The sequence below is a fragment of the Protomyctophum parallelum genome, assembly GCF_964188405.1.
Source record: "Protomyctophum parallelum genome assembly, chromosome: 23".
Classification (NCBI taxonomy): domain Eukaryota; kingdom Metazoa; phylum Chordata; class Actinopteri; order Myctophiformes; family Myctophidae; genus Protomyctophum; species Protomyctophum parallelum.
In genome coordinates, this window is record NC_139715.1 from 15,807,617 (window position 1) to 15,822,512 (window position 14,896).

The 14,896-nt window shown below is 43.4% G+C and overlaps 1 protein-coding gene across 1 annotated transcript in view; it reads right to left on the reverse strand.

The window, feature by feature from the left end:
• LOC310853918 (voltage-gated delayed rectifier potassium channel KCNH8-like) overlaps window positions 1-13,348 on the reverse strand; it is a gene marked incomplete at its 3' end in the record, with an annotated part of 69,537 nt that extends 56,189 nt beyond the window's left edge. Inside the window, exons 1-2 of the mRNA XM_083758390.1 lie at window positions 12,995-13,348; window positions 2,124-2,357 (exon numbers count right to left, since the gene is read on the reverse strand). Coding sequence (XP_083614516.1) covers window positions 2,124-2,357; window positions 12,995-13,070 — 310 coding nt within the window. The 5' untranslated portion in view covers window positions 13,071-13,348. The remainder of the gene's footprint in view (window positions 1-2,123; window positions 2,358-12,994) is intronic.
• Window positions 13,349-14,896: the final 1,548 nt, after the last annotated feature.

Below are 14,896 nucleotides of genomic sequence, written 5' to 3' on the forward strand. Positions count from 1 at the left end.
TCCCCTCCATCAGGCGTCCCGGCTGGCCAGGGGGAGGCAGTTTAGAGACCAGGATTACTGCATGTTTTTGTGAGGGTACCTACCCTACTTGAGTACTTAGTTCAGGCAGATAACTCACGAATAGATTTAACCAATACTTATTATAGAATGAGAATACAAGTGCATATGATATTTTATCTTGGCGTTCGGCTCTGCTACATTTTTCTCCCTCGGCTCGGCACAATTAAACACCATCATTAAACATTAAGAGCAGGGAGATAGATATACAATAACAACCCCCATGGGGTACAGAAATAACAGAGCCCACCGGTGGTGCTGGGTTGGTGGTGGGAGCAAACATCACATAACAACAACCACGAACAACCAGGAAGAAAGCATTGCAGTCTATAGGTGAGCTTACATACCCCGCTCAATTGGTCAGCTGACTGCCACATCAGTGAATGACATGTGCGTCTTAGTTGCAAACACTGAATACACCCACATAGTAATGAAGCATATTAACCCCTCGACTCCTCGAGTATATGTATAGACCCTTGAGCACATCATGAAACCGCTCGGGTATATCCGACTGAACTAACTCCACAAGCTACGTATCATTTACATTACACAACATAGCTTAAACCCTGTATACTTGTTGACCCCCAGATTGGCTATTTTCCGCTGATGTTCCCCCCAGAATAGGGACGCTAGGGTTCATGTGCTATAATGGCACAAACAGGGCCATTTAGCAGTGAGAAGTGACAATGATTCATCGGGGTCTAATGCTGCATGCAGTGACACAGTGACAAAGCAAAGAAATGGACATGACTCGCACAGCGAGGTTGAGCGGATTGATGAACATACCCTCTTCTTTTCAAAAGCTTCACTACCCAGCTAAATGTATGCACATTTTATTGTTTTTTGTTTCTGATACTGCAGATAATACAGTGGAGAGAAGTTTGGAGGCTGAGCAAATTCAGCAAAGCTGAACACAATTGTATATACAGTAACAATGTGTACAATTTCTTCTTGTTTGTGTGTAATAACATCAGTTGCGTCATGTGGGGTTTTGCCACAAGCAACACTTTTCTGCCCTTATAAATAATTTAAAGAGCTATGTGTTTTCCACCTTCCTCGTGTATGGCAACTTTTTCTTGCTGGACGTTCTCGTTCAGCCAGTAAAGATTTCTACCTCTGCTCTGAGTCTGTGCACTGACTTCCCATTGGGATTATGATTTACAGAAATAACCCTTTACTGTACATTGCAGGTTGCTAGAAAATGAATACATAATGAAATTAGGATCTTTACATTGAGGAAATTGGTTTTTGATTGATTAAAGACCCTCCCAACCAGGAAGTGAATGAGCCAATGATAGAATCTACACTAACTGTCCACCTGTTACTACTCTGTTACTACTCAAGCACCCGACCGCCTGTCCTCTTTCACCTGCCAAGCCAATTAACCATCATCATCGTCATCAACTTTTATTTCATTGGTGTATGTAGCTTGTTTTTTTCTATTTTCATGATGCATCTACAACATAATTGTATTGTCTCCCTGATGTGAATAAAACAATTGAGAAACCATTAGATGACAGGACATTTGTTTACAATCAAGTTACACAATTTGAATAAATGAATCAATACAGATAAAAAAATGTAATGTAATACATTAATCAATCAATCAACTAAATGTTTTGTCTGATAAACCACTTATAACCCTATATTATAATGAATTATGCAATATGGTGGACATTAGTGGTGTGCAAAATGTGCGAAAACAGCCGATCTACAAGCTCACAATGTGTTACATTGTGATCTACTACAGTATTCTCACTATTCATGACAAAGTGATTATTTCATTAAAATCTGTTAGTTATTTTACAATCAATAAATTGGATTGAACTGTTGCACCCGTAATATTTACAACACAGAGGACAGTGTAAAATAAGCGAAAACAAAATAAGTGTTACCGAGGCAAACGTTTGGAAGAATGGTGGCCCAGCACAGAGCTACCAACCTGCACACATTTTGTGTACCAACCACGCAATTCTAGGTGTCTATACACCTAGAATTGCGTGGTTGGTACACAAAATGTGTGCAGGTTGGTAGCTCTGCCAGCAGCAGCCCTATACAGTACTCACCACCCTTCTTGTAAAGAATGATCTCGGTCTTAAACTCGCCCCGCTCGTCCAGGGCCTTCTGCATCTGCGAGGTGAGGCGGTCGTCGGTCTCCGCGCCGTGCAGGAAGTGGCAGATGCAGCTCTTCTGCATGAGCTCGCCGCGGGCGAAGCCCGTGAGCTCGCAGAAGCCGTCGGAGCAGTAGACGATGGGGTAGAGTGACTGCACCTGGGCGTTTCCCAGGACGAAGTTGCTGTCTGGAATGACGTAAAGAAGAGAGAGTGGGTTAGAGCAGTGGTCCCCAAACTTTCTCATGTCAAGGACACCCCGAATTGACACCAATTAGCCCCGCGGACCCTCATTTGAAAACATATGCCAGGGACCCCCATAAGAGAAGATTTTTTTACGGCTCTAGCAGAGATTCTCAACCCGTTAAATCTCAAGGACCCCCCAGTTTGACCTGCATTAGTCTACTGACACCCATTTAATGGCATTTCTATCTCTGGGACCCCCAATTTGTATTGTAAAATCAATGTTAATTTAAGTGAGCGTGTACAAATGGAACCATTTATACATAAATGGATTCGCCAGCCGCTTCTTCTTTGACCTGACAGTAAGGAGTTTCACGAGGAGGTCTCACCAACCTGTAGGAGTCACAGACGCGTTCATTGGTGCGCCTGCCCGGCCTTGCCGGAGGCCCCAAAGACGAATTGATCCCCACTCTCTGCAGTGGTTGGCAGGAACTTTACCACCACAATGACATTTCCCTAACTTTTGAATATAATGACTGGTGAAAGAGAGCCAAGGTCAGGATGTCTGTCTCTCTCTCTCTCTCTCTCTCTAACAGAAATATTTGATAATATTTGAGATAATTGTGTACATACATTGTATGTATAGAAAATCAAGAATCAACAACTTTATTGTCACAGGTCTACAGGTGTAACTGTTTTTCGCGCAAGCTCCATCATTTTTGTTGTTTTCAGAATACGGAGAGGAAATAAAAGGAGGAAGGAAAAAAATCGAACACAAGACAAAAATAAAGTATCAAACACATTGGTGTGCTGTATACCATGGTGAGTTACGTACTAAGTCCCAAACGCACTAGTGACAGTTCCAGGAAAAGTGGTAGAATAAAGATGTAGAGTACTATAGTACTGGGAAGAAAGGGAGTGACAGGGAAGGGAGGGGTTGAGGCCAGTAGAGAGTAATTATTAATTTATACTTTGTCTTATTGGACAGTGTTGCTTACAGAAAAAAGCAGATGTATAAGCTCACAATGCACTGTAGCAAAGTATAAATCAGGCTTATGGGAGAAAGTAAGACGATGGGACAACAATAGACATGACAAAGCTATAGGGTTCATTTAAAAAGGAAGAAGGCATGACAAATTTGTCCAGAAAGAAAGCCCTTCAAAAGTGAAGAGAAGTCCTTGTACTGCTAGATTGCAATGGGAATGGGAAGAAAACAAAGGAGGTTTCAGAGCGAGAGTCGGATACAATTTTAATGATGTTTTGTGCGCAGCATTAACATGAGACCTTGGACGATTTCATGCGACGACACTGCAGCTGCTCCTCTGACTAAAGAAAGCCAATGCCACGGTGAAAGTGCTAAGGGATTGCTGTATTATTTCATCCGCTTGCATCCACAACAAAAGATGCCTTTGAGTGCTGGAAGTGGGAAAATAAAACAAATTCTCCCATTAAAAATGTTTTATTGGCATTTCATCCACAGAGGGCTCTGTGAAGATGAAAAGTATTTTAATCCTCTCGTGTAGAATATTGTTTGCTAATAAATTTTTTCATCTTCACATTCAGCCTAGTCTATTGTCAAAATCGCATCGCTCTGTGCATTTCAGAAAGGAAAAAAAGTACACAGTAGGCCTACATATGATATGGATATGTTATGGATAGCATCTTTAACCCAGTGATGTGTGAAAAGACTCATGTAGATTCATGAATATCTAAGCTCACTCTCTGGCTGTATGGACCCCTTTCTGACACTTCTGACCAACAGGCTGACTTATGTTATGTGCAATCTTGAATATTTCATCACATAGACTAACTCATTTATGTATGGCTTGCACAGCCGAGCCATTCCTTCCACGGAGATAATTAAAGTCCACATTTTAAATGAAATTGGAAATAACAGATGGAAATTGCAAAGCAAGTAAACGACAAATTGAGAGTCTGGGGGCGGGTGTACTGTACTGTATGTGTACGGAGAGAGAGAGAGAGAGATCATTTAGACGTTTTAAAACCAACTGCTATAAAGATTTATTTAGTCATCCCCACAAGTATCCACAGTCCATCCCCAAGGAAAAGCAGTTTCTCGCTGAGCACCAGTGGCACTTTGCCCCCTCTGACAATGCACACACTGCCTGAGGAGAAGCGACGACTGTCAGACACACACTAGTAGTTAGGGTAATGACATCCACATTGATGTACCAAACCATTTACACACAGTCTCTGGACAGCTCACAAAGTCCCTTGGGAGTGATAGCAAACAGTCCTCCAGAACACATTTGGGACTGTGTGTGTGTGTGTGTGTGTGTGTGTGTGTGTGTGTGTGTGTGTGTGTGCGTGTGCCTAATTTATGGTTTATCGTATGATGGTATCGCGCACTGAAGGCAGCCGCCCTACAAGCTCACAACACATCGTGCACACAGTAAAGATTATAATAAAGTAAACGCAGATTGTTATGACAGGCAACACCGAATTGGGCTCAGGGTGGGTTGGGAAATAATACCCAGCATGCACTCTTGGGTGTGAATGAAAGAAATGGCTTCCATTCACTGGTGCTCAGAGCCCAGGAAAGTGCCAGCTAAATAATTGTATTACCTTGGTGTCGGGTGCAGGTCAAAATAAATATCTTATTTGGTGAGTACACAGAGAACCTGTGCTACTCTTGGACCTTATAGCAGTGGTTCCCAAACTTTTTCATGTCAAGGACCCCCAAATTGACACTAATTAGCCTGCGGACCCCCATTTGAAATGATATGCCAGGGACCCCCATAAGAGAAGGTTTTTATGACTCTAGCAGTGATTCTCAAACATTTTAACTTCAAGGACCGCCAGTGTATGCCTTAAGGCTACGGATGCCCATTTAATGTCATTTTTATTTTTGCAACCCCAATATATTTTGTAAAATCACTGTTAATTTAACTCAGAGTATACAAATGGAACCAAATGTACCCATTAGGGTCCGTTTGGTTCCATTAGGTTCCGTTTGTACACTCTCAGAGTTACAGACCCATAGGGGTCCATTTGGTTCATAACTATCATTTAGCTGGGGAGTGGGGACCCCCTGGAACTCCCTCAAGGACACATAAAATATACCAATATACATAATAACAGAGGGAGACACAACATACAGAATTGCACACAGTGGGTAATCTAACCTCTCACATTCACTGCTGTTTGAAAGCCACAGTGGGTAATCTAACCTCTCACATTCACTGCTGTTTGAAAGCCACAGCAGTGCTTGCTTGTAAAGGGCAGACTGAAAATGCAACACTGTAAGCTATTTATTATTTCAAGAACAATAATACATCAGATTTATATACCGCTTTATAAAAACTACTTAATTAAAAGAAAAGAAAAAAGAGACTACTTCATTAAAAGAAAAGAAAAAAGAGCAACTAAAACAGTTCAAATTAGAAAAGAGATAAAAAAGGGAAATGAGATTAGTTGGTGCAGGCAAGCCTGAAGTCTGATTTGACGATAATCCCTTATAATAATTATAATAGCAAGTTTCTAACTAGAGCCATGAAACGGTAGTGCAGCATGTGAGCAGTTCAGCAATGCATCATCTCTGACTCTCCCCTCTCTCTGTCTCTCTCTAGGTATGATTCCATTAAGCCTTTGCGAAAATAGGAAGTGCATGTTCATGAAGTTTGAATTGTCAAAAAATAAGTGCATATAGCTATTTATCGAATCCTCTATGACAGTTTTGTGTACAATTGAGTGTCAACTTGTGAAGTTGTGTAGCCATATGTCAATGATTATTTCACATATATGTATTTCCTCTTGCGGGTGCCGTGTCATTCACATAGTCGGAGAAATGGGATGTCGGAATTATGGGCAGTCCCCATCTGGGTGAGAGGGAGGGAGAGATGAAAGAGAATTGCTCACTCACACAAATGAGAGGTGAACAGTCTTACTGTCAACACCAATAAAACACAAGTGGTCAACATCGACTTAAGGAGGAACATACAGAGGTGATTATCAGACTTCTGTGCAAATCAATGGAGATGCGGTGGGGTAGAGTGGCCAGTTTGATGTTCTTAATTGGGCATCCACACACATCACTCATCATTGGACATCACCAACACTCAACACAGAGAGCATCCTCATGAATACTGCATCTCTACACTAGATGCACCCACACCGATAACAAAGCTCGGCAAAGAATTAACGGCACACACAGGATCATTGTCTACCTACCAGAGCAGCACAGTTTATTTTCATCTATTTTCTTTTGTTTATAAGTCAAATGTTCTGCACCGAAATGTCTGAGATTGCTGATGTAAGATGGCAAAATAGTTGATATGTCGCCTCGAAAAAAGACAAAAATGGAATGAAATATTTATATTACTAGTAGTTCTTCTGACCAAGCAATTGGTTGAAATAGGCTATCCTGCCGTGCTGAAATGAGCATGACAGCACACCTAGCCGTTCATCTGAGAACGGATTAAACGCCATTAACAATAAAGAGACAATATGACGTAAACGACACATTATGACGTACATTTTCCCTTTATTGTCAATGCGTTTACTAAAACACATTTTGAACTAAAGACAAACATTAAACCTGTGTAGGCCTATAGGAGGGGCCCTCAAAAATGTTGGGAACCATTGGTAGAGTATAATAGTTTCCACCCCAGAGCCGCCATTTGGCTGAGCCAGGACATTAACATCTCCCACAGCACTATGCAATTTACTTCATTTACTCAATTACGTGCACTGTTAGGAATACTGATATGTGTGTGTGCTACTGTGTGGGTCGGCATTAGGATTGTCCCGGTCGGATCGGGGGATCGGAAATCTGGGCCAATCGCATAATTTTCAAATGATCGGAATTGGACCGGGAGCCAGAAATCGTGATCGGGACAACCCTAGTATCAATATTATATCCATAATTACATATCATGATATTAGACTGGATATTGTCTGTGATTTGGGACATTGTACTATTGTGATATGGCATAAACGTGTTCTTTAAAATATAAATATCGGATAGGGAAGAATCGGTAGATGCTCAAAATAAACGATCGGAATCGGATCGGGAGCAAAAACAAACTTGATCGGGACATCGCTAGTCGGCATGTCAGGTAGTCAGGATGTACATAGGCATCATTTTTTGTGCATTATCATAGCCTGCTCAAAGCATAACGGTGGCAGGCATGCCGGCACAAAGACAGACAGACTCCAGAGTCACAAGTGCATTTGAAAACCAGCTCTCTGTTCCGTGAACACTTTACTGAGAACAGACTTTCACAAAAGATCAGCTTCAACACTTCAGCCCAAAGGCACAACACTACAGTGACACAAAAATATCCATTCAGGCTTCACTTTCCCCTGTTCCCATTTTGTTTTCTGTCTCTCTTTCTCTCTCTGTCTGTTTGTATGTATGTCTGTCTGTGTGCCTGCCTGCCTGCCTGGTGCCTGCCTGCCTACCTGCTTGCCTGTCTGTCTGCCTGCCTGCCTGCCTGCCTGTCTGTCTCTCTCCCATCAAGCACAGAGAGTGTCTATTGTAACATGTATCACTATCTCCAGAGTGATCAGCCACCATAATAAACTGAGACAGAATGATTTGCTCTGGTGGGTCTGCAACTGTAATTAATCACACCACGGTGGCCTCAAGGGCCATTATTAATTTAAGACGTTTTGGAGATTCATGTAACTTCTGCAGAACCTTTTTTTAGTGGTATAGGCCTGAATTGATTTTTGGGCTATACGACGGCTACTAGGATTGACCATGAATGCTATGAGTTTAGTCGGTGGTGTAATTTTGGGAAAATGTAGCCTGGCGTGGCCAGAGTGTCTTTCCTTTGTATATTGGAATTGTAGTCCCCGATTAAAATTGTTTCTGAATTACCTATTTGTATTATGTCCTGTTCAATTAGTTCATAAAAGTGATGTTGGTCTGGTGGTCTATATATAGCTCCAAAACTGAGTGGAACTAATATGCTGGGGGTGGGGGGCAGGACCAGGGGGATGTCAATAACTGGCGGACGAGGTATCTGTCGGAGGCGCAACGTGATGTAGAATGTGATAATCTATGTTGGCCGCTAGTGCTTGGCAGCCCCATCTATTTGGATGGAGCCCGTCACGACTAAAAAAGGAGATACAATATTCCGAGCCTGTCTCACCACTGCTTGTTCAAAGATGGCCTGGGGAGTGATGGGTGGGGTGGACATGCCCATGATCTTCCCAGCCATGTTTGCTAGCCTATTTACTTGAGACTTGTATTTCACAGTTAGATTGCCAAACCAGCTGGATATACCGTATCTTAGGATTGACTCTATACTAGCTCTGTAAAAGGTCAACATGATATTTCTACTGACTCCAAAAAGCCTAAGTCTTCTGAGAAAGTGTAGACGTTGGTGTATCTTAGAACACAGTGTTGTAACATGCGTGTGCCAGCTCAGGTCCTCATCGATCTGTACTCCCAGATATTTATATGAGGGGACCTGTTTGATGTTATGGTCATGGACACTAATTATACTGTGGTCTCCTATGGACCTGGGGTCCACTATGACCTCCTCTGTTTTGTTTACATTTATTTTCAGATGGTGTAGATCACACCACTCTATAAACTTGTCTACTCCCTCCATGTCACCACCATGTCTTGAGCTGAGGATACAAAGATAGCTTTGGCCAGTAAAAGGTGATACAGACAAAATAGAGTAGGCTAGGAGATTGACATCAAGTGGGCAGACAGCAATGCAGGATGGAACGTACTGGCAAGGGCCACACAAGTGGTGGCCCGATGCGGAGAGTAGTCTCAAAACTGTAAAAGCAGGTGTATGTTGGCAAAACAGCAGTGCAGAAGGGCACCTACCAGCGAGGGCCACACATGGTGGAGAGTAGTCGCAATGTGGAGAATAAGGCTGGTTAGATGGCCGGTCCTGTGAAGATAGCCTCCTGGCTATAGCTGTCAGGTTTGGCTAGCAGTATAGGGCGCTGGCTGCTGGCGCCATACGAGTGAGATTTCAGAACGCTAAAACAAACACTCCAGTGCATCTGATCATTAAAAGCACTAAACCGGATAAGAATAAACTGCTAAAACTACCCGTAGGTAGAAGGTGGTATAAAAATATGAATTAGAAATAGGTAAAATAAGCAGACATTAAAAGCCGCGACTGACAGGTAGCACAGAACGCCGGCGCATGCGCACTCATGAGCACCAAAAATGGTGATAAGGTGTCACAGGCTCACAGCCCCTGTAGTTGGGCTACTAGGGCCTGTGTGTATTCCTGTGTAGACCTATGCATTTGGCTTCCCACAGGTTCTGAGTTGCTGATCAGGTGCATTGGGAGCACCTGGCCAGTGTTCCCAAGGTGCACTATAAATGGCTAGGCATTGGCCACGCTCAGTCTCTCTCTCCTTCCATGAGAGCAGCAGCATCTGTTTGCACCATTCAACACCCCACACTACATTTACCACACATCCACTCACTTACACTACTGATTAACACACTCCACCTTAGTACTGTATTATTGTTTGATTCTTATGTTTGGTTATAAATATAATGTAAATAAATATTGGTTTGTGCACTTTTAAACAGCTGTGTGTCTTCCTCCTTTGTTATGGCCCAAGAGCCAGGTCATAACAAAGGTGACCACTGAAAAGTGACCACTGAAAAGTACAACGTGACGCCACGCTGCGGGGATACGCGAATCACCGGTCACCCGAACACATCGCTCTGTTTTTACTTAAGGTTTCGGTGGTCATCTTATCACCTAAAACTGGAGTATGAACATAGGCGGCGGGTGTGTAAGGCTAGGGAAGGCTTAGCCTTCCCAAAAATTATGCTGGGTATTTTTTTAAATATATATAATATATGTGCGCAGCATTATATAGAAGGCTATTGTGTGTGTGTGTGTGTGTGTGTGTGTGTGTGTGTGTGTGTGTGTGTGTGTGTGTGTGTGTGTGTGTGTGTGTGTGGTCGCTGCTCCCTGGTGATCGCTGATCGGGTAGGTAGGCTATACAGCAACTGGCCTAATCAGCATATGATTGGCTACTATTGGTATGTCTGTAGTGTAAACCTCGTCCTTCCAGTCGCTTTGTAGCAAACAGTAGTGGGACCCATATCGTCCAAAATAGGCTGATCAGTCGTTGTCTGTGTATAGGCTAATTCATTGGTAAAAGTATGCAATTCTGTAGCCTACCCAAAGGTAAAACGCACCCGCCGCCTATGAGTATGAATAGGCCTTAAAGGTGACACACTACACTCAGCATGTTTCATTGATCGTCCGATGATGAGATATCTTGAGTGCAAAAGTTTGGCCTCAGGTTGTTGCAAGAGGGAAATGTCACGTGGTCACACCAAAATCATTAGGGGTCATCCGCCTGGAAACGTGAATGTGATTTCATGCCAGTCTAGCCAGTGGATTTCAAGATATCTTGTTTGGGATCAAAGTGGTGGACGACAGCCACGCTGTTGGTGGAGCAAAAAACATTACATTCACTACAAATCCAATGCCCGAGCTGCCCTATAGCCTCAACCCTCACTATTTTCAGTAGTATCCATGAAAGACGTTCCCTCGTTCCCCCCAGGTTGGAAGGCACAGGGCTCACTGAGCAATGATCTGACCTGACATACTGCACAGTCATCTACAGTACCTGGATCAAAACATCATCTAAGAATGATATAAGCACAAATGATTGAATTAGGTCTGTGGGCTGTTCTGCTCAGTGCTGGCCTCCTTTCACTTATCAAGCTCAATTTATACTAAGTTACATGCCACCGATGGCATGCCGCCGTGCCGTGCATCGAAAATAATAGCCAATCTACAAGCTCATGATGCAAGGCTGGCTATTGTTACGATGCGTAACCAAGTATGAATCCTTCACAAAGACAAGCCCCAAGCTTAGACCAAAAGGGATGTCAGTGCTATAGCTGACAGGCTCGTTAACTCCACCTAAAAGTTGAATGCTATAGTTTTTGCTGATGCAAGAGGGCAAAATAGTTGATATCTCCCTCTACCAAGGCATTACGGTATAAATTATCCTTTCACCATTGTGGAAACCATTCATCGTTTTCTTAATTTCTTCTGTAACACTGTCCTTCACGCAACGGCTGTGTATCTAGTATCTATCTAAATTATGCTGTTCAGTTTATTCATGTATCCGATTGTTCGGGGAAAGAAGCTTTTTATTCTATTTCCGGTGGCTTTGAGACTGCGAAACCGTAATGCGTCAGCTACAGCTAGCATCTCAAACAGTCTGTGGTTGTGGCTTGAATCCTTCATGATTCCTTGAGCTTTTCTGACACAGTGTTCATCGTACACGGCTTGGATGGGGGGCAGGGGGGGGGGGGGGGGGGGGTTGTGCGTTCGGCTGTCCGCACAACCCTCTGCAATTCTTTGCGGTTTAGGTCGGTGCAGTTGCACATACCAGGCCGTAAAGCAACCAGTCAGCATGCTCTCTGTGGTGCCTCTGTAGAGAGCTCTTAGAACTTTTGGAGCCATGCCAGCTTTCTTCAGTTTTTCTGAGTGCTTTCTTCACCACCCGCTCCGTCCAGGTGAGGTCCTGGGGAGATTAAATCTTGCTACAAATAATTTACACATGGTAGTCGCTTATTTTCACCCGACATCAAAGGAACATAAGCTTGGCTGATGTCCACGGGATCTTGAAACTGTTCAATTATTGTGTTCATTGCGTTGTTCCAAGAAAAGATGGAATCTCCACTGTCAAGAATTTAACACCGGGCCTCTGTGGGGGGCTGGGTGGGTGGGCGGCTGTTTTATGTCACTCAGATTTGTATTACGTCTGTTTCAGATGCTTATTCACTGATAGGGAATTATCCCAGCGTGTCACGGTGGGCTGCAGCGACACTGAACAAATTGCAGGCACAGTGTTCTGTTGAGCGCCTGCTGAGCGCACCGCCACGCCGCCACAAGCCTAATGTCTGCTGTGTGGACTGGAGACCCCCAGAGGTCAGAGTCCAAAATGTGGACTTTCTTGACCCTTCAGCATTCAATGCTTTAACAACACATCATCATCATCCATTATATAAGTATACTAACCAACCGCAGATTTTTGTATTTCCTTTCCTGTCCTCAGTTGCAGTAGTGTGTGTGTGTGTGTGTGTGTGTGTGTGTGTGTGTGTGTGTGTGTCAGCAGCAGAACACATAACACAATTTAAGGGCGCATTTCCTCTCTGCAAATAATGTTAATATATATTCTTTTGCAACTATTCCTCCTGGCCAAGAGCTATGCTGCCCCAGGCACTAGGCAGTATAAGTATATGTATGCCTATTAAGTATCCAGTTAATATTATGGCTGTGAGGGGGAGCTGCCAGGGCTGCAAGGCATTGTTTGATTTAATAACTGGCCCAGTTATGAATCCCAGTCCTCCCACCCAGTACATGAATTCATGTTTACATGTAGTGTTATTGATCTACCTTCCTATGGTGGAAACACGAATGTAATGCATAAATTAACATCTCAGATTGAAAGTGATTGATTGACTCACCCAGGAACTGCCTCGTTGTATTCATAACTAAAACAAAAATGACCTGTGCAAATTATAAATGATTGTCAGCCTTTATAATTTGCACGTATACTACTTTAGTTAACTTGCCTTGTGGCGCACATCCAATGCGCGCTACCTAGAAAGAATCTGCGCTCGTATACTGTAGCTGACGATTGGATGTATGTTTACTTACGAGTCCCATCAAAACGAGTGGCAATTGTATCCAGGAAGGTGTTCTGAGGAGCTATCAGACCCCTCATCACCGGCATACGAGACCTGGTGGAGCCTCGCCTCTCTCTTCGCTCCGGCACATTGTTGTCCACGAACCCGGGCAGGAACCTGGAGGTCCCTGGCGCGCCTCCCAAGCCCTGCAGGAGGGCGCTGATCCGAGACCCGCGGGGCTCCACTTTTCCAGACCGGTTGGATGACCACTCAGGTGGCCATCATGACAGGATTATAGGAAGGAAGGAGGAAATACAATCCGATGGAAGTTATTGAACTTAAGTTTTGACATTAAAAAAAGACGGGGGGGGAGCCGAAAATCCTTCACATTTTCTCACGGCTGCGATGCGCGCAGCGCGCTGATTGCGTCCTGGGCGTTCTGTTTCCAAATCCAAACCGCAGCTCCACCTCTCTCTCTGATCCCTCTCTCGTGTCTCGTCTTTCTCCTCCTGTCTCTATCTATCTTTCTCCCTACTCTACTCTAGCCCCCCCCCCCCTCTCTCTCTCTCTCTCTCTCTCTCTCTCTCTCTCTCTCTCTCTCTCTCTCTCTCACACACACACACACACACCACACGTGCGCGCGCACACGATTCATTCTATTCGTTGATGTTTGCATGAATCATGAATGTATGACACGTAACCTACATAATATGCACTTGCATGATCCTTTTGCCACAGTAGCCTATATGGTTCACAATCTAAATTATAAATGAACGCATCTAGCATACATCGTTGTTTTGACTGTCTCCATTGATCTAAATTGGGATGAAGTGAATTACATTCCCATCATGGTTCCCACCGACTGGACCAGTGGAAACTGAAAGTGGCCTGTGTGTTTTCTGTAACTATACTACTACAGCACTGCAGCAGTCCTTAACTCTTGGACGCCATCTTCAGGGAATCAGAATAATAATCCTAAAAAGCACTTCAAGAAAAACAAAGAAAATAATTCAGCATCAGAGGGAAAAAAAGTCCAATGAGCAATGAAAGAACCAGAGAATTAAAATGATTAAAAAGTACTTTTTTAATTTTAAATAAAGACAGATTATAAATCTGAGCTCCATATGTGGAGGTCATTCCGGAGCTGAGGATCCCTGACAAAGATTTTATTCATCACATGAAATGTGAAATGTTTGGCAGTTGCCACCAGACTGAGCAAAACATGTCCAACATAGGTCTATATAGGCCTAGAGAATTGAAAAAAATCACACCCATGTGAAGTGAGGGGCGATCTTATCCGTACATCATCATCATCATCTCATGCCGGCCAATCAGAATTTGAGTCCACACCTTCGTGAAACAATGTTTGTGTTCCGCAATCTCTGTGTTTACACGAACACTCCAAATTGTCCATTCATTGTCAATGGCATTTGATGTTTGCGTAGGACAAATTTTGTGTTGGCACATGCACCAAAAGCTGGACATAGGAGGGGAGGGGCTAGTGCCCCTCAAAAATCACACCCATGTGAAGAGAGGGGCGCTCTTATCATCATACATCATCTCATTCCGGCCAGTCAGAATTTGCGTCTTCAGCTTCAGTCTTCAACGTTTGTGTTTACGCAATGTTTGTGTTTACGCCAGTGGGGCAGTCAGACAGATATTTTGTGAAGCCACAAGGAAATCGGGATTTCCTGAAAGTTCATATAATGGCCTGTTGTGGCGCTGTCATTGGGCCCAAAAAAACCCATAGCCCCATAGAAGTCCATGTATTTGGGCCCAACTTCACCTAGACTGTATTACCTTAATAAACATGGTCATGAATACTTTTTGCTTCCAGTCACTACTTTAAAGTCTCATTTCTAATGTCATAATATTCTTTTTGGAAAATGATGGTCCCATTTATAAAAAAAATGACCATAAAGTCGCGCATGTT